The 19,262-nt window shown below is 44.8% G+C and overlaps 1 protein-coding gene across 6 annotated transcripts; it reads left to right on the plus strand.

The window, feature by feature from the left end:
* The first annotated feature begins 4,935 nt into the window (after nucleotides 1-4,935).
* Nucleotides 4,936-14,626, plus strand: LOC136475912 (probable sucrose-phosphate synthase 2). 6 transcript variants are annotated; one of them, XM_066473572.1, is made up of 15 exons: nucleotides 4,936-6,616; nucleotides 6,716-6,816; nucleotides 6,919-8,033; nucleotides 8,136-8,225; nucleotides 9,180-9,388; nucleotides 9,666-9,729; nucleotides 10,213-10,911; nucleotides 11,055-11,162; nucleotides 11,325-11,456; nucleotides 11,581-11,757; nucleotides 12,034-12,087; nucleotides 12,177-12,239; nucleotides 12,348-13,052; nucleotides 13,180-13,307; nucleotides 14,040-14,626. In XM_066473572.1, exons 3-15 carry the CDS (start codon nucleotides 7,845-7,847, stop codon nucleotides 14,314-14,316), a joined length of 2,895 nt encoding a protein of 964 aa, XP_066329669.1. In that variant the 5' UTR covers nucleotides 4,936-6,616; nucleotides 6,716-6,816; nucleotides 6,919-7,844; the 3' UTR covers nucleotides 14,317-14,626. The 6 variants fall into 6 exon arrangements, with proteins under 6 accessions (XP_066329669.1, XP_066329667.1, XP_066329670.1 ...); XM_066473570.1 differs by having other exon boundaries at nucleotides 4,936-5,905; nucleotides 6,554-6,616; nucleotides 6,716-8,033; XM_066473573.1 differs by having other exon boundaries at nucleotides 4,936-5,905.
* Nucleotides 14,627-19,262: the final 4,636 nt, after the last annotated feature.

Consider the following 19,262-nt stretch of genomic DNA (forward strand, 5'->3'; position numbering starts at 1 on the left):
CATGATAAAAAAAAATAAATTGTCCACTACGGATAAATTTATACATTTTATTGAAAAATTACAACATATTTATATCAAGAATATAAGCAGAAGCACCTGACTTTTTAAAAGCAATACTATTACACATACAATTCATACAAAAACTAGCATCTTGGAGAATAAAGGAGTTTAGTGTTGACTAAAGATGGCTTTGCCCTTTTTAGGGTTTTTAGATTCTTTTTGGTAAATAGATATTATTAAACTTTAATATTTATACCTCTTGATCTTGAGGTTGGCAACGTTCTCTCCTAGATCTCACTTCATGCTCGCCTCGACCATTAGCACCGCGGTACATGTTAATTGACTGTTTATTCCACCGTAGTGCTAAGAGTATAGTCTACAACTAAAATCTTCATTCTTAATAAAAATACAAAAGGATAATTTTTAAAAATAAAGATATAATAAATATAAAAACTTCAGTTTAACTCAAGGATGAAAAATTATAACAACTAATAAGGACAAAAATAAAAAATGTCAAAATCTAGATTCATAGCATTATGAGATACGGACTTGCTAGCGCCCGGATGTCCGTTCTAGAGCGATAGCGTCGGACGGTGTCGCACGCATAAGAACCGGAGCCTACGCCGCCCTGTTTTCACGCGCCCCACTGCGTGGACCCCACACTGCTTCCCGCCCTACCATCGTGCTCGCTATGCTTCGCCTGACCGTCGCGCGCCGCGCGCCTACATGCGACAACGCCATGTGGGTTCTAGTCACCTGCCATGATAGGTGGGTCCCATTGCAATATTTGCAACACCAGATCTACATTTTGTAACATCCAGATGAAACACTTACAACATACGTTCGAAACAACTAAAACACTTGCAACATAAGTTTGAAACACTTGCAAAACACCAGAAAACTTGAAAACACGTATGTAGCCATTGCAAACATATGCAACATTTAGATGAAACACTTGCAACATATGCATGAAACACCTAAAACACTTGAAACATACGCTTGCAATGTGCATGTATATGCAACATCCAGATCTACTTTTGCAACATCCAAATAATACATTTGCAACATATGTCTAAAACAGATGAAATATTTTGAATAAACTCTTGCAACATAAGTGTATAGCCATTGCAACATGTGCAATATCTCAATCTACTTTTACAACGACCATATGAAGCACCTGCAACATACTTCTGAAACACTTGAAACATACGTTTGCAACATGCGCTTTCAGCGCAATATCTCCTTGCTACTTGGGAGGATGGAGACTTGTCGGCATGTGGAGTTCACCGATGTAGAGCTCGCCGGTGGCTCGGAGCTTGCTGCTCCGTTGGAGAAGGCCGCCACAGGTCCGATGTAGAACACCGCTTCGGTGGACAAGGCCACGACAAATTTGGCGCGAGCTGGCATCACTCTGGTGGAGAAGGCGGTGCACGCGTTGGAGAAGGCACGGGAGGTAGGAGGTGCGATGGAGATGGAGGAAGGCGGGCGGCCACGCTCGGTGTGGTGGAGATGTTGTTCGGTGGGCTCAAGGACACCATGGAGAGCGCCGAGGCAGCATGGCGGAGTGCGGTCGCGGTGGAGCACGGTTGCAGCGCTGTGGTGGAGAGCTTTCTGGAGAATAGAGACAACAGGCTATGGTTAGAGGCGAGTGGACAAGATGATACAAGTGTTAGGCCGTTGGACTAGTATCGCGTCCCGTGAACAGGAACATCCTGGACGCCCTAAGAATAGCATTTCCGTATGAGATATGATGCAACGAGAGTCATCATAGTTTTAAGCTAAATTTTAAATTAAATGCATAATAAAAATATGTCAATGCACAAGGGAGGTGGAGAAATTTATGGGTATGGGTGAAAAAAAATAAAGTATTTTGATAAGTTTATAGAGTATCTTTATATATGCATATATTATGTTAGGATATGAACAAAAACAAAAAAAAAGTGTGCAAAGATGAGTAACTTATATTAGTTGTACACCAAACATTCCAAATAATAATACATTTTGATATTTTTAGATATATTAATTTTATTATATATCCAGAATAGTGTGTATCTAAGTGCATAACAAAAACTATGTATATAAAAAAGTGAGAACGTTAAATGAAGTGAGTAGGTAAACATGAAGCTATAAAAGCTGTTCGGCTGATGTTTCTGTAGCTGATAAACCGGTTGAAGCTGTTTTGTTGAGAGAGAGGCTGAAAAGATCAAGCGAACGGGGTGAATATTTATGCTCCCTATATTAATGGAATTTTTTATCCAGACCATTACAATTCTTCAACACCATTACAATTCACCTACTTGGACATTATAATTTCAATTCTTCCCCATCTATGCCATTTTCTACGTCTGCAGTGTATAAGGGCCCACTGTCTGGCACGTATTCTACCAGATTGTATACGGGCGTCGAGTTCCCGTCTCCTCTGTCAGACTAACCCGACCACGGACGACCCGCCGCGCTCGCGTCGCCGTGCCTCGGACCTTCTGCCTCGCCGCGCCCCTTCACTGTGTAGATGGCGACCGCAGTGGGGTTGCCCAGCGTGACGCCGTGGCCGATGGCACCGATCCACCATGGACACTACCTCCACCACCCTGGCGCCGGCCGCGCGTGCGCGTCGCACTCCACGGCGTCGGCAGGCTAGAAGAAGAACGGCGTACGCGAATGACGCTCACCTCTCCCGTGCTGGCGCCTGCCCCTGGGGCCAGAGGTGGAGCGGCGGCGCGTGGCGGCCTGCGCGCTAGCGCGGCGAGGCCGTGCACCACCACCATGGCGCGCGAGTGCGGAGCGTCCACGCTCGCCCGTGGCGGCCTACCGCAACGGAGTTGCGCGTCGGGCGCGGTGGACACGCACGCCATGGCCACCTGCAGCAGCGCCACCATCTCCTCCACGACAATGGATGCTCTTCGTCTGTACTAGGTCCGCAGACTCTGCATAAGCTGAGACAATGCTTGTCATTGTTGTAGAATCTAGACGCACTGATTCTGCAATCATTTGCTTAAACAGCTGACAGCAGATGCGCCATGGTCACAGCATTAGGCTGTGCTTCATAGGTCACCAGCATGGCAACATCTCAGAACAACACGGTTGTCCGGCTCTGAAGCGCACCGAGCACTGCCTCCGCCGCGAGTCCGCGACCACGTCTCTGCAGCGCATATACATGGAAACGAATGTGTTCTGCATGACGACCGACACCCAGCCTTAGCGGTTCGCCGGCGACGGACCACAGCCGTGGCACGGCGATGATTTTGGACTTGGCAGACAGCCACGGCACCGGCCGGATGCCCACGGACAGGTGGTGGCGATGGTGACGCCGGCTGGCACCGCCCGGCGGCCGCCACCGTGCACCCGCCTCGTCGGTCTGGGATGTTCGCCAACGACCATGGGTCCACCGTGCACCTGCTCGGCGGCCATGGCTACCTTGGCTCGTTCCGCTTCGGCACTGATGGCGCGGCTCGGTACTTCGCGCGGTACGTGGAGAAGACGGCGAAGCGGGAGGAGCACGACGCGGGCGGCGCATCGTGGCTGTTCACGCACTGGGGCCCCTTCTCGGTGTTACGCTAGGGCGGTTGCGTGCTCTGCCTGGGGCGGCCGCGTGCTCTGCCTCTGGGAGGGTGGCGTTCCATACGGGCTGGCCAACCCCACGGCAGCCGCCCATCTGCACGCCGAAGGGGCGCGGCGTCCGCAACCACGGTAGTCGGAGCAGCGCCAAGAGCGGAAGTCCGCAGGAAGGCGAAGCAGGTGCGGGGCACGGAGACTCGAGTGCGGCGAGGAGAGGCGTCCGCGGGCGTACGTGCCTGACATTGGGCCCTTGTATGCTGTAGCAGTAGAAAATGGCATAGACGGATGAGAATTGGATTTATAATGGTAGATGTCTAAATAGGTGAATTATAATAGCGTTTCTTCAAGCTCGGAGAATTGTAATAGTCGGATCAAAAATCCCTATATTAATAGGCTGTGCGTGATTCACTACTGTTAAGAAATTTTAAAATCTATTTTTTCAAAATTTAATTTTAAGATCTATTAGAAAGCCAACTGTTTCCGTAATCGTGCCAGCGAAATTGATGAAGAGGGAAATATATGTAATGTACCAAAAGCACTGACTCGGTGGCGATCCAGTTGGCGCGCAAGCTGGACGAGTCTGTACAACGGCTCGTATTTGCTGGATCATGTGTGTGGCAGGCTGGATGTGACTGTATTTCGTACCACTTCTCTAGTCTCTAGACAAAACGCCTACGGAGTATTTTTGTTGTTACTGTTCGCATCTGAAAGTACAATTTTTTAGAAGGATCTGAAAGTACAATTAGAACAGAACATTTGGGTTAGCCATTGTGGGCCCTAGAAAAGTCTTTTTATAAAAGATGGCCTTGGAAGCACATTAGGGCCTCGTTTAGATTGCGAAAAAATTTCAACCCGATGAATAGTACCACTTTCGTCTTATTTGACAAATATTGTCCAATCGTGGACCAACTAGGCTCAAAAGATTCATCTCGTGATTTCCAACTAAACTGTGTAATTAGTTATTTTTTTTACCTACATTTAATACTCCATGCAAACGGCTAAAAATTGATGTAATGGAGAGAGAGTGAAAAAACTTGGAATTTGGGTGGCATCTAAACAAGGCCTAGCAAGGAGCCCACTGGGCCGTGTGCTCTCTAAGTACAGTACGTTGTCATGTGTCCATGCGCCATGCTTTTGTCAATCTACCCTACCCTATAATACACCAGTTAAAATAAATCTACAGCCACATAATAAATACCTGCTCCACAGTCATGACCTATGCTACATCCACACCTATAAATACACCTAGAAAATATAACACCATCAAAACGGATATACCAGATTATTTTTTAGCCATTCTTTCTCATTACTCATCCAAATCCGATCACTCATGTTTAGTGTGTCTGCACTCCTTCTTCTTTCATCTGCAGTGCCGCATCTCCCACGCCCGCGCCCGGCCCCGAGGCCGGCTCACCGAAGCAGAGTTCGATTCCTCAAATCCACCTGTCTTTGTTTTTTTCGTGGAAATAAAAAAATACCGCCCCTCCCTCTCATTCCCGAGGCGGCGGCGGGGGCAGGGCGACGGCGCCCCGGCGAGAGCAAGCCCCGGCGGCCCTTCCTTCCTCGCCCCCACGCGGGTGCCTCCCCCTCTTCCTTCGGCGCCTGCGCGGCCAGCCGGTGCCCGCGCCCCGGCCCCTCGTGCGCGGGGAACGGTGTCGGGGAAGGCGAAGGAGGCAGCAGCTCCGATGACCTCGACCTTGATCCACTCGAGGAAGGCCCAGATGCGCCGAGGAGGCTGTGGATCACCTAGGCACCTGCCTCCCCCGCGTCCCCGTTGCGCGGGCAAACTCGGCTCCGCGCCTCCGCCCCTGCCGCGGCGGCACGGGAAGGACGGCAGAGGAGGCGAGGAGCAGGTGCCCAGGCGAGGTCGCGGTGCGGGGAAAGGACGGGGAGCCACTAGAGCGGCCCGAGCTGGAGGCCCCAACGCCGCGCTCACCGTGCGGGAGGTGCAGGTTCGTGTGTTCATCTGGTCTCCGATTTTTTTCCTGTGGGCTGTGGAAGTGAAGGAAGTTCCGTGAAGAGGACGAATCCGTGGAGGTGCGGACGGATGTGCCGACGTCCCTGCAGACCCAGCCGCCGCCACGCCCATCTCAACCTGCTCCACTCCAACCGCCCTCTTCGTGCGCCGCACTTGGCTGGCCTCCGCCGTCGCCATCTCCCTCGCAGTTCTGCTCGGTTCGCGTGCTGCTGCTGGGCCTCATCGAGGAGGAGTGCCGCGTCGCGCTACGCTATCGTCGTGCTCCGCTATCGTCGTGCTCGGCGGTGACGGCGATCTGGATCCGTGCCTGCTCGCTGCTCGATGAATAAGCACTGGCTCCCCTCGCCGGCCAGACTCTCCGCTCTGATATAGGTAAATATTTTTTTAATTATTTTTGCTTGGGTCATTGCTGATTCGATTCGATTGTTTCAGTGCACATTCTGGCATATCGCTGATGGGATCCCATCGGGGGTAACCAAAGATTACGATTCCATCTGTATTTTTCACTCTTTTGCAACAACGTGAGCTGCTCAATCTGCTTCATTAAATGGAGCTCTGGCACTTATGAGTATTGAGTAGCTCTTAAAAAGTGGGAAAATAAAAGATTTGGACAAATTTAGTGATTCAAACAAAAGCAAAAATGGGATACAATGATCAGTGCAAAACAAATTTTGTTGTGAAGGGTTAGTAACAAGGAGGCAAGCAAGCAATTTGTTTTTCTTTTTTTTTTCTTAGCAGGCAAGCAATTTGTTTTTCTTTTTTTCTGAGCAGGAGCGAGCAATGTTTGCGTAGCAAATGCAATGTTTGTTTTCAGGTTCGTCTCGAAATTTTTTGGCCATGTAGATTCTTTTCCAGTGAGCTTTTGTCGGAATAGCAAATTTTGTCAGATCAATATGTCAGTTGTATCTTGCTTGTCGCTATTCAGTGTAGAGTTTCTATTAACAGCGAGCTTTTTACTCGGAAATGGATTACCAAATACTACAGGATTCTAATGCACAGATCCTTGTTTTCCTCTGCCAGGTAGGACGTTTCAACTACATTCGCTTGTCTACAAAGTTTGGTCTTAGATAAATTCAGTTGTATGTTAGTATCTTCCAATTTATAAAATGTTTGACCTGTTGGTTGAAAATTCTTTGGCGTCAAAGCCAAATGTTTCTGAATTGTTTCGCCGTGTGCCTGCAGTTACGGCTGGTACTTCACGTTTGTGCAGGGGTTCGTGAAGCAGATGGTGAGCCTGTGGCGGACCTACGTGCAGCTCTCAGCCGTGCTCATGGGTTCCAATGGCCTCACCAAGGCCTCACTCGCCTTCCGCAATTACTCTGTGCAAATCATGTTTAAGTCAACCAAGGTAAAATTGGCCCCCTTCTTTTTTTTTCCTCTGCCAGGTAGGCTGGCGGCGCTAGCTGATGTGCCACGGAGGTGACGGGGATGGCGACGCGCGCGGCGGAGCTGACCCACAACGCCGATGACACCAGGTAATGCGAACGCCAGCAGCCCCATGGCGAGCGGCGTACAACGACGAGAGACAACGGCCATATGACGCAAGACAACGATGGTGGCAACGATGGCGACAGTGCCGTGATTTTTTTATCCCCATCGATGTTAGGGTTTGAAATTTAGGGAAAATTTTGAATCTAAGATGAAATTCCTCTATGAGATATAGCCGTAGCGTTAGCACGGGCAATATACTAGTCTAATTAGTTTTTGTGAATTGTGACAGCATTGTAAAATTTCAAACATTGTAAAATTTAGCTGACGATTATTCAAAATATATGTAATGTACCAAAAGATTCATACATCACATGTCTTTCAGTAATACGCTACTCCTACGTTTTATAAAAATCAACGAAGTCCCACATGATTACGCGATCATTGGATGCGTCCAAAATAGTACCCGCCCTAACATCTTTAGCTGAAAATGTTGGCAAAGAGCACAAATCTAGAAAATCCCAGTCGAAACAGAAACTTCTTATATATAAATCGAAACAAACATTTTCTGTGATACTAATAGAATATTAAAATTAAACTCATTTTTGAACTGACCATCCCATTTGAATTAAACAAATATTTATGTCACAATTGCCACCACACTGTTTCCTTGTTGTCTACTCACCCCATTACGAGACACCTTTCCTTCCTTTTTTTTTGGCTAGTATATAAGAATTCCAACGCCTTTTATTTATTATACTTTTTTTTAACTTGGCTATTTCTCCTCACCTCCTCCTCTCCTTTTATTCCTCCCTCCGCCTCGCCTCAACTCTCCCATTCCGTCCCCGATCTCGCCGGATTCTCCTCCTCGCCGGCGGCGGCGATGGCGGGCAACGACAACTGGATCAACAGCTACCTCGACGCCATCCTAGACGCCGGAAAGGCCGCCATCGGCGGCGACCGGCCGTCCCTCCTCCTCCGCGAGCGCGGCCATTTCTCCCCTGCGCGCTACTTCGTTGAGGAGGTCATCACCGGCTACGATGAGACCGACCTCTACAAGACATGGCTACGCGTACGTCCGTTGCCGATGCGGCCACCGCCAATTCCACCTCTTATCTTCCGTTGCTGTTGCTATTGTGATTCCGTTACCGATCTGGGCGTGCCGTGTCTGCAGGCGAACGCCATGCGGAGCCCGCAGGAGAGGAACACGCGGCTCGAGAACATGACGTGGAGGATCTGGAACCTTGCAAGGAAGAAGAAGGAGGTAAGCTCGGTTCTTTCTCCGGTTGCTTCTCAGCTTGGACAGTGCTAGACTGCTAATACAGAGTATCATTTGACGTTGGATAGCTTTGTGGCGACTATTCTGCCTAGAGGTTGCTGATTACCTGTGCTAGTTAGATCGCCCGTTGCTTTTGCTTTCCCTTAGTTAGAGGCTTAGAACGAGGCACTGCGCTTGCTAGGTGACGTTTGGACGCAACCAGATCAATTAGATGAGATACATCAGCTTAACACCATATTGACTTGCGCGAGGAGTTGTTTTCAGACGGCATTGGCCCCTGATACAGCTTTGACGTTGTAGTTTGCCAGTCTTTCCTAAGTCTTTCTGCTGCTACCCCCTTTGTTTCTAGTCACTGACTCACTGTTAGCTTGTAAATGGGTTTCACTTGTCCAGTAGCTGGACCAACTGTGACAGATGCTGGGAACAAGGGAATTTCATGAATGAAGCATGTAAATGGCTTTCACTTGTCCAGTAACTGGACCAATTGTGACAGATGCTGGGAACAAAGGAATTTCATGAATGTCCACTACCCACTAGCTGACTAGCTGAGCCAATGGGAGCATGCTGACACTGCATATCCATTTCAGCATCTCATTTTATCTATTCCAAAGCCCTCCATGGCTATTATTCTGTCCTCAAGATGCCGCACATTCTGTTTTGACTAATAGTTCCTCTGTCATAGAGTTAAGCACTTTTGCACAGTATTCTTAGTCTACCTCTGCTTTATAAGTTGAACTCAGGTTTTACATTCTACCTCTTTGATAACTATGTAAGACCTAACACTGCATTAGTTGTAGCATGTACTAGGTTTCCTCTATATCAAAGATCACAAAGGTCCTGATTCTTCTGCTTCTGCTTATGGCCAGTATTGGAGTTGTATCTATTTCTTATCTTTCTAATATTGTCCTCTATTTTTCAAATACATATTTGTATATGCAGTTCGAGAAAGAAGAAGCTTGTCGTTTGTCAAAACGCCAGCCAGAAACTGAGAAAACACGAGCTGATGCTACTGCAGATATGTCTGAAGATCTCTTTGAAGGAGAAAAGGGAGAAGATGCTGGTGATCCATCTGTTGCATATGGGGACAGCACCACAGGGAGCTCACCTAAGACAAGTTCAATTGACAAGCTATACATAGTGTTGATCAGGTATAGAGGATATTCCTTCCAAATCATTTTTAAGTAGGGAGCATGGCAGAAATGATTCTTTTATTTTTCTTGTCGGCATTTGAAGAGGCACAGATGTTTTTTTGCCCTAACAATTGCTTAAATCCTATGGTGTTTCCCTACTGTCATGTGTTGGTGGAAAGGCAAATGAATTGCTCAGGCATATGTGCATCTGCTGTTATTGCAATGTTAAATGTGTAATTTGAAACTCATCACTGGCATATAGCCTTTGTTAATCTGTCTTCGCTTTATATTGCAGTCTACATGGTCTGGTCCGTGGTGAGAATATGGAGCTTGGCCGAGATTCAGATACGGGTGGCCAGGTAATCTTGCTGCACTCAGCTAATTAGTACACCAACTTCTATTGACCTGTATAAGTGCACATTGTAATCTAGTATATTGCTCACTTCCAATACTTGGCAACTCAAATATGACTCGATAATTTATTTATTAATAAAGTTTCATTGACTCCTTTTTTTTCCTTATTCAAAACTCAAATTTTGCAGACTGATATATCTTAATGGGCGTTCAAGTATGTTCTATAAAATACTCAGCGGTTGTCATCTAATTATAATTAGATACTTTTCCTTCTGTGCAACAATTTCTAATATTTTACTCTCTCAAAAACATTTAGACCTTGTGTCATTGATTTTAGTATTTGATAGATCACATTCCCTTTCCCCATTATAAATGAACATACCCTACAAAGCTATAACACATTTACATTTATACTTTGTCATCTGATATTTCCCATCCACCTAGTAAAAGTTCAGATGACTGTATAATTTTATTTTGACATGTTGTAGGTCAAATATGTGGTTGAACTTGCTAAAGCACTAAGTTCATCTCCTGGAGTTTACCGGGTTGATCTGCTAACAAGACAAATCTTAGCACCAAATTTTGATCGTAGTTATGGCGAACCTGCAGAAATATTGGTTTCAACAAGCAGTAAAAATTCTAAACAAGAAAAAGGAGAAAGTAGTGGCGCATATATAATTCGGATACCATTTGGTCCAAAAGATAAGTATCTAGCTAAAGAACATCTATGGCCTTTCATTCAAGAATTTGTTGATGGTGCACTCAGCCATATCGTGAGGATGTCAAAAGCCATAGGTGAAGAAACTGGCCGCGGGCATCCAGTATGGCCTGCTGTGATTCATGGGCATTATGCCAGTGCAGGAATTGCTGCTGCGTTACTTTCTGGTGCACTTAACCTTCCTATGGCGTTCACAGGACATTTTCTTGGGAAAGATAAATTGGAAGGGCTTCTCAAACAAGGGAGACAAACTAGGGAACAGATAAATATGACATACAAAATAATGTGCCGAATTGAGGCAGAGGAGCTATCTCTTGACGCATCTGAGATTGTCATTGCAAGCACTAGGCAAGAAATAGAAGAGCAGTGGAACTTGTATGATGGTTTTGAGATTATACTTGCAAGGAAGCTCCGAGCCAGAGTTAAACGTGGTGCTAATTGTTATGGCCGTTTTATGCCTCGTATGGTTGTAAGTATACACATTCTACTACCCTTGTGGTAACTCTGATCATTGCAAGTATGTTCTGTCTAGGCAATTAGCGCAAGATGTAATTGCACCAATGTCTATTGTGACTTCGATTTGATCTTATTCTCTATTCATGGCTTTTGCAGATAATTCCTCCTGGAGTTGAATTTGGTCACATTATTCACGATTTTGATATGGATGGTGAAGAAGAGAATCCATCCCCAGCATCTGAGGATCCACCTATTTGGTCTCAGGTCACTGCATAGTGCATATTCTTTATCATAGTATACACAAGGGCTTGCTAAATCATTAGTGAAGCATTTAATCAGTAGTTAATGTGGATGGTTTATTTTATTCTGTCAAACCTGAATTCAAATTTCAAACACTGACTATACATGTGCACAACTGATGGGCAGATAATGCGCTTCTTTACAAATCCTAGGAAGCCTATGATTCTAGCTGTTGCTCGCCCCTATCCTGAGAAGAATATTACTACGCTTGTAAAAGCATTTGGTGAATGTCGGCCACTAAGGGAGCTTGCAAACCTTGTAAGATTGATACTAGTTGTCCTGATGTTCTTTATTTTTTCCCCTTTTGTTACAACACCATAACCACGACACTGAGAATTGAATGATCTTGACTTTTGTGCTTACTTTTGAATTTGTGCTGTAGACATTGATAATGGGTAACCGTGAAGCTATATCTAAGATGCACAATATGAGTGCTGCTGTCTTGACATCAGTGCTTACATTGATTGATGAATATGACTTGTATGGTCAAGTGGCATACCCCAAGCATCATAAGCACTCGGAAGTTCCTGACATTTATCGTTTAGCTGCAAGAACAAAGGTATTCTCTTTCCCCCTTGGTCTGAATCCAATCATTTGAGGTGCTTATCTTTTACTACTTGTTTATCTGGTTCTAGCATATAAAGTTGTACATTTGAGAATTGATACCTACATAAAACATTCAAATAAAAGGGAAGATCACTTCATTTCATGAACTAGAAGCCATAAATTATTTAATACTAGTTTGGTTTGCTGAACTCTTACCACCTTAGTACTTGTGTTCCTTCACTATACACTAGCATGCTGGTCATATGTCGATCTTTCTGCAAATCTGCAGGGGGCTTTTGTAAATGTAGCTTACTTCGAACAATTTGGAGTTACTCTGATAGAGGTCAGAATTTTTGAGGTTCCAATTTACCGTTGCTGCTATAACTCTTTATCTGTACCCTAATTATAACCAATTGTTATATCCATGTGCAGGCTGCTATGAATGGTTTGCCTATAATTGCGACAAAAAATGGAGCCCCTGTTGAAATTAATCAGGTGTGTTTTGCTTCTGTTATTCCATTGGTACATGTACTTTGCTTTTGAAAAATATGTTAACTAATTGCAAAACATCACTATCGGTTTTCTGGTTGGATGCTAATTCAGGTCCTGAACAATGGCCTCCTTGTTGATCCGCACGATCAGAATGCCATTGCGGATGCGCTATATAAACTTCTTTCTGACAAACAACTTTGGTCAAGGTGCAGAGAGAATGGACTGACAAATATTCACCAATTCTCGTGGCCTGAACATTGCAAGAATTACCTGTCAAGGATATTAACTCTTGGCCCAAGGTCTCCTGCTATTGGTAACAGAGAGGAGCGGAGTAATACACCTATTTCAGGAAGGAGGCATATCATTGTTATTTCTGTAGACTCTGTTAACAAGGAAGATCTAGTCAGGATAATCAGAAATGCTATTGTGGTCATACATACACAAAACATGTCGGGTTCAACTGGTTTTGTGCTGTCAACTTCGCTGACAATATCAGAGATACATTCATTGCTACTATCTGGAGGCATGCTTCCCACTGATTTTGATGCTTTCATCTGCAATAGTGGGAGTAACATTTACTATCCTTCATATTCCTGTGAAACCCCAAACAACTCCAAGATTACATTTGCATTAGACCAAAATCACCAGTCACATATCGAGTATCGTTGGGGAGGAGAAGGACTAAGGAAATATCTTGTCAAGTGGGCCACTTCAGTGGTAGAAAGAAAGGGAAGGACAGAGAGGCAAATTATTTTTGAAGATCCAGAACACTCTTCAGCCAATTGTCTCGCATTTAGAGTTGTTAATCCCAATCATGTAAGCCTTTTATTTCCCAGTTGTATGTACATTCTAGAATCTTTGCGTGCATTGTGCATTCCTTCAATTAAAGCATTATCATATATTCTCTTTCATAATGTTTGACATGATTATTTTCTTACTGTAGCTTCCTCCTTTAAAGGAGTTGAGGAAGTTGATGAGAATCCAATCTCTCCGTTGCAATGCATTGTATAACCACAGCGCTACCAGATTATCTGTAGCCCCTATCCACGCATCACGATCTCAGGCTCTAAGGTTTGTCAATGTTTATTCTTCTTCGTCCTGCCTTCAGTTACCAGTTTATATTTCTTTAAGGTATAGTTCCAGCAGTTTAGGCTGCCTACTAATTTGATTAGAAATACCGTGAATGTGTATTTGTACAAGCAAAACATTAGGGGTTTGCCTAAGACCGGGATCACTAGAAATTCAGGATACAGTTCAAATGTACGATAAAAGGCTATAAACTTGGTCTCAAATCCCTGCTTAGTTAAAGAGGTCCTAAATGTTGATTTTTTCCTACAAATATAGAAAAGGGTGAAGCCTAACAATCAGTGACTAACTGACTATATTGTGTTCAAGTGACCTGACTATAGTTCATTTTGGCATGAAATTATTCTGTTTTTCATGAAAGATATTGCCCCTTTTTTTTGCATAATTGTTTTTTGACTAGGTATTCATTTGATTAAAGTTGAAAGAAGTGTTAGTATTCTATCTCAAAATGAAACTGTGGATCTTATCATTATGACTTGAACCCAAGTACCCAACTTAGTCGAGTAGCGGGCTGGTTTCCCATTTGTCATACTCCAATCATCTTTTCGCATACCTGTCTTTAAGTTGATAGATAGAAGTTTTTTTTTAATGGTCAACGTGGAGGGAGAGCATCCCCACCAGAATTGTATTTGATATAGCATGGCACAACATTAAATCAACAACCTCGTTTTAAGCTTATATTTGTAACCCCATGGACCATATTTTTTTGTTCAATAGGTACTTGTGTATACGTTGGGGGATAGAGGTGCCAAACGTTGCAGTCCTTGTGGGTGAAAGTGGCGATTCGGATTATGAGGAACTGCTGGGGGGTCTCCATAGGACCATAATCCTGAAGGGCGAGTTCAACAGCCCAGCAAACAGGATCCACACGGTGAGGAGATACCCCTTACAGGATGTCGTCGCACTCGACAGCTCCAACATCATCGGTGTCGAAGGTTACACCACGGATGACTTGAAGTCTGCCCTGCAGCAGATGGGTATACTCGCACAATAACACCTCCGGAGCTTCTGTTTCCACACCCAAGCCAACGGGAAAACGAAAGGAAAGGAGACGAACCAAGTGCAACTGTTTCCATGCTCGATGGAAATGCCGATTTTGCTTGTAGGCTGTAGAGGTTGTGTTTGTGTGTGCGTGTGTGCGGTGGTGGCCTATTCTTGAGCTGTGAATAACTGCCCTCCTTTGTTTGTAATGTCCCAAAATTTTTGATGTGAGTACCCTACAACCAAACAGGAAACAGGTTCACATATTGATAATGGAAAAGACGAATGCAAGAAAGGAAAACAAAAAATGGTTTGGAACGACAGTGTTCCATGGTACGGTATGCTGTTGCTGAGCCTGCAAAATGTATGACCTCGTTCTGCGTTTTGAACATGTATCATGTGGGTAGTTTGGGCATCAGGCCATCGGCTGTTTTCCCTGTTGACTTGCGATTATGATTTCGTAGCAAGAACAGCACAGCATGTAGCCGTCAGCTACCTTGGTCACACATGGAGTCCGGAGACTGCAGAGAGCTAAGATCCCTTTGACCCCCGCCGTGAACTCGTGAAGACATGTGCATGTGCCGATAGAGCCGGTAGCAGGGCAACCCACTTGCCGTCGGCGTACCTATCCGGCCGTGCATTCCTTCCTTCCTTTGTGCTGTGCGACCGCGTGATCAGCGGCGAGAAGCGACCTCACGCTGCACGGAATCGCACGGGCATATGCTGGCATGCCGCCGCCGATGCCGTGGAGCAAACGATCCGCGAGAAGAGCACGAATCCGTGCCGTGTGCCCCGGCCCCCGGAGGCCTGGACACGTGAGCGGAGCATGCAAGCTAGAAAAAGCAAAAAGGCCGTGGTTGGTCGGTGGAAACTGGAAAGCCACCGGCCCGGGTCCATCATCAACGGATAATACCAGATGTATGTAAATAAAAAGAAAAAAGGAAAAAAAAACCCCCGGATAACGCCGCGGCATCGACGAGGAGGCCAAGACCAAAGAGAATAGTACGCGGACGGCGGACGTAGGATCCCATCCATTGCGACGGATGTCGACGAGGGCAAGATACCAATTCACCACAGCGCACCGAGGTCTCGTCGAAGTTTCCACCAAACGAGAAACCAAAGGTTGGGAAGCGTGAGCTACGTACGATGATGCCTCTAGCTAGGAAGATCCAACGAGCAAGGCACCAACTTGTACTTGCCCTTGCCCAGCAGCTGAGGGACGGAATCCAACGATGTTGTCAAGGGTTTTTGTTTGAATGGCTACCACACTTGCGTTAGCCTGTTAGGTTTGGTTTTATTACCAAGGTGGTGGTCGCCATGGTCAGGTTAAGCTAAGTTTAATACACTATTGTGTCCACGATGCAGGTCTATGATGTCGAAAGGCTATTACTTGCTCCGTTTCAAATCACGAGTCGTTATGCCTTTTTTAGTTACATAATTTTTTTTATTATGCATCTAGACATACATTATGTCTATATAAGTACATACATAGTAAAAGCTATATATTTACAAAAGTCAAGAACAATCTTCAATTTGAAACAAAGAGAATATGCCACAAGTATTTACTCCTTCAGTTCTAAATACTATTATGTCCATGATCATCTTTTAGGAAAAAAATCTACGGGTTCAAATAAATACAAGATGTATTTTGTGGAGAATTTAGTGACTAATTTGACATTATATACGTTGGTATGAAACATTTAATACAAAGATAAAATAAACTATATTTTTAAAAACCAGGAGAGTGTATGTAAACCTAGTAGTAGCCATATGAAATCATGTTGTCGGGAATCAGACGTCTCATAAGTAAATAACAGTGAATATGTGAGAATAAAGACAATTTTCTTTTCTACCATCATGTCAATCCAAGATACACAATTGCTCAAAAAAAAAAAAGGATGGACGACGATATTGCGTGACCTATCCTGCGTTTAGGAAACACGCGGCCTCCCCCCACCACCTCGTTGCGGCACGGTAGGGTCTTGTCGGAGCTCCGAGGCCGTGGGCCTCATCAACCCTACTACGCCCGCGGCAACCTCTTCCTCCTCCCCCCTGCTGCCGCCATGGCCATGGTCCCCCGGCCCTGTCGCCTCCTCCTTCGCTCTCTCTGGCGCTGCCTCAGTTTTTCGCCGCCATCTCTCCCGTCCCCACCGCCGGCCCTACATGGCTCCCCCGAGCCCCTTTCTAAGTTCGCGCCGAAGATGGAGACGAGGGGGGGGGGGGGGGGGAGGGGGCATCGCGAAGGGGTGTCACACGCTGACGGCGTAGCACGCCGGGTCATGTAACAGAGTTTGCGAAGAAGGATACTACAAGACACACTTGGCAACATCTCAAACCGTCGATTAAATAAAATGCTATAAACTCTAAGGCACATCGTATAATATTTGGACCATATTAATTGTTTTATTAGTGCCCCTGGCGTAGCACGCCGGGTCATGTAACAGAGTTTGCGAAGAAGGATACTACAAGACATACTTGGCAACATCTCAAACCGTCGATTAAATAAAATGCTATAAACTCTAAGGCACATCGCAGAATATTTAGACCATATTAATTGTTTTATTAGTGCCCCTGCGTAGACATTCCACTCCAACAGCCAAAAAAAAGCCCAAAAAGAAGCAACTGACACCAGTGAAAAACGCACCATGTGGGCTTGTTTGGATAGAACCCTGGGCTAGTTGCCTAGGCTATTCACCTGCCTGGGAGTTATCTGTATTTATTTACAAGAATGCCTGGCTAGGCAAAGCTAAAACATGCTGTGTTCTTTGGTTGATGCCTTGGAAGTGAGCCTGGGCTGGTAGAGAAGCCAGGCATCGTTTGGTTGTTCAGCTTGCCTGGGTTACACTCATAATTGTGTACGAGTGCCAAAGACTACTTTCATATGAAGCATTTCATTGATAAAGTAATTGTTGATATATGGAGGATTTCACATCATGAGAATAAATAAACCAAATATCTGATATAAAATAAGTCATTATATTTTCAGTTGAGAACAACACATTATGAAACAAATAAACCATGAACTCATATTCCAGAAAAAGTAATGAACTCATATGAGCTCTATTCATAATCTCTCACACAAGAGTTTTCAAGCTATAGGCTAACAAATATTGCAACTTAAGATTACATAATAATTCGCTGATACACAAAAGAATAACAAATATGCTGTCCCAAGAGTCTGAAACTTCTCCATAAGCGTCAGCTACTGACTATCAACTTTGGGAGCACCTAATAATTCTTGCAACCTGTCAAAGAACTGAATTGGTTTTGAGAGAATCCCACGGTCATTTGGCGGCATTAAAAAAATAAGAATCATTCAAGATAATACATGTAAGATGAATATTTAGGCAAGAGATAATTATCGAGAGTTCACTCAAAGTAGACTTGGAGAGAGTCACCATTTTTGTGTCAGCCACCGCCACTCTCATTCATATGCTTAGCCACAAGTCCCCAACTAGTATCCTTATGCCGCCTCCAATGACGCTGAACTTGATCCACAGTATAGGTAGTGCCATATTTGGAGTTTACGGCAGATGTACAAGCTGTGTGATGCATCTTCTTGAAAACACTTTTTGGGGGCATCGCCAGCTTCTTCTCAATGTACCAATCAAGGAGAAATTCAGATATAACTGCAGGCCAATTTGTAGCTTTTGCCCTTGGATTTGATCCTGCAGCTTTTTCACCTCCCTTGCCCTTAGCATTCATGCTGCTTTCTCCTGTATCCATTGAGTGAACTACAGAAAAAAAATGCAAGTGAAGAAAACAGCAAGCAACATTACAGGTCTGACATATATATTGCAGTGATGAAAACAGCAATCAACAATACAGGAAAACAGCAAGCAAAAGTACATATATGTTGGCATGTTGCTAAATAGTAATAAGTCTTACAAGCTACTGGTTCAGTAAACTATATTGACAATGGGAATTAAAATATTGCAAGGAAACATAGCTAATTGTGGCCAATCACACAATTTCTCCAAGAAGGTGGCAAAAGATAGCTTACTACTTTAATAAATTTATTAGATGGCAAGCGTGTTACCTACTAATTCTTCCAAAAAGAAAAATTGTAAAAATATAATAATGGAAGCTACTTCCATTGATAGGATCACAGTACGCACATGCTAAAAGTAAGCCTAATTTCACATGCTGCAAGGAAAAAGGTCGATATGTCTGTGTAGCAAGAAAATAGTGATCATCTCTTTATTAACTATCACCAAGGAAACTAATAATTGCAAAGAAAAAAAATAGATCTGTATGGACCACGTTGTGTAAACTGCAACCAAGACTAATCTAGCATACGTATATAGAAGATTGAAATAGCAGCAGGAAGTTGAGAAAATAGAAATGGATTTTGCTCGCACCTTTCTTGCACGGGATCTGAGAACAAATCTGGAAGTCAAGGAAGAAGCAAAATACGAAATAAGAGAGGAGGCCACCAGATCTTTGCTGCACCAAGAGGATAACCCTGGAACATCCTCCATCTTTGTGGAGAGAACAGGGGAAGGGAGTTGTGGCTACGGGAGAGAGAGGAAAGGGGAAAATGAAGAGGGGATAAGATAGAGACTTTGGCATTTCACCCATCATCGAAAACTGGTTTCGCACTTTTACCATCCCGTAAAATGGTTTCGCTAATTTGCCATTATGAAACATGTGCAACCCGCCGGAATGCCATTTGGTGACTTTAGATCTTAAAAAAATGAAAAACGAAGTTTTCTTCCACATTTACCCCTTGCCCTTTCCTTCTTCTTTCATGTGAGAGCACACGGACGGACGAAACCGAGGGAGGAGAAACGGATCGAGCGAGCGCTTCTTCTCCGAGCGGGCGCACCCCCACAACAGCGCCGCGAGCCTCCAGCGATGCCCGCCCGCCCCCCACGGCAGCACCACCCGCTCGCCTTCGCCATGCAGAGTCGTGTTCCCACCAGCGAGGCATGGTGGCTGCAGCAGGGACCTCGGGTC

Source organism: Miscanthus floridulus, chromosome 8, assembly GCF_019320115.1.
Source record: "Miscanthus floridulus cultivar M001 chromosome 8, ASM1932011v1, whole genome shotgun sequence".
Taxonomy (NCBI): domain Eukaryota; kingdom Viridiplantae; phylum Streptophyta; class Magnoliopsida; order Poales; family Poaceae; genus Miscanthus; species Miscanthus floridulus.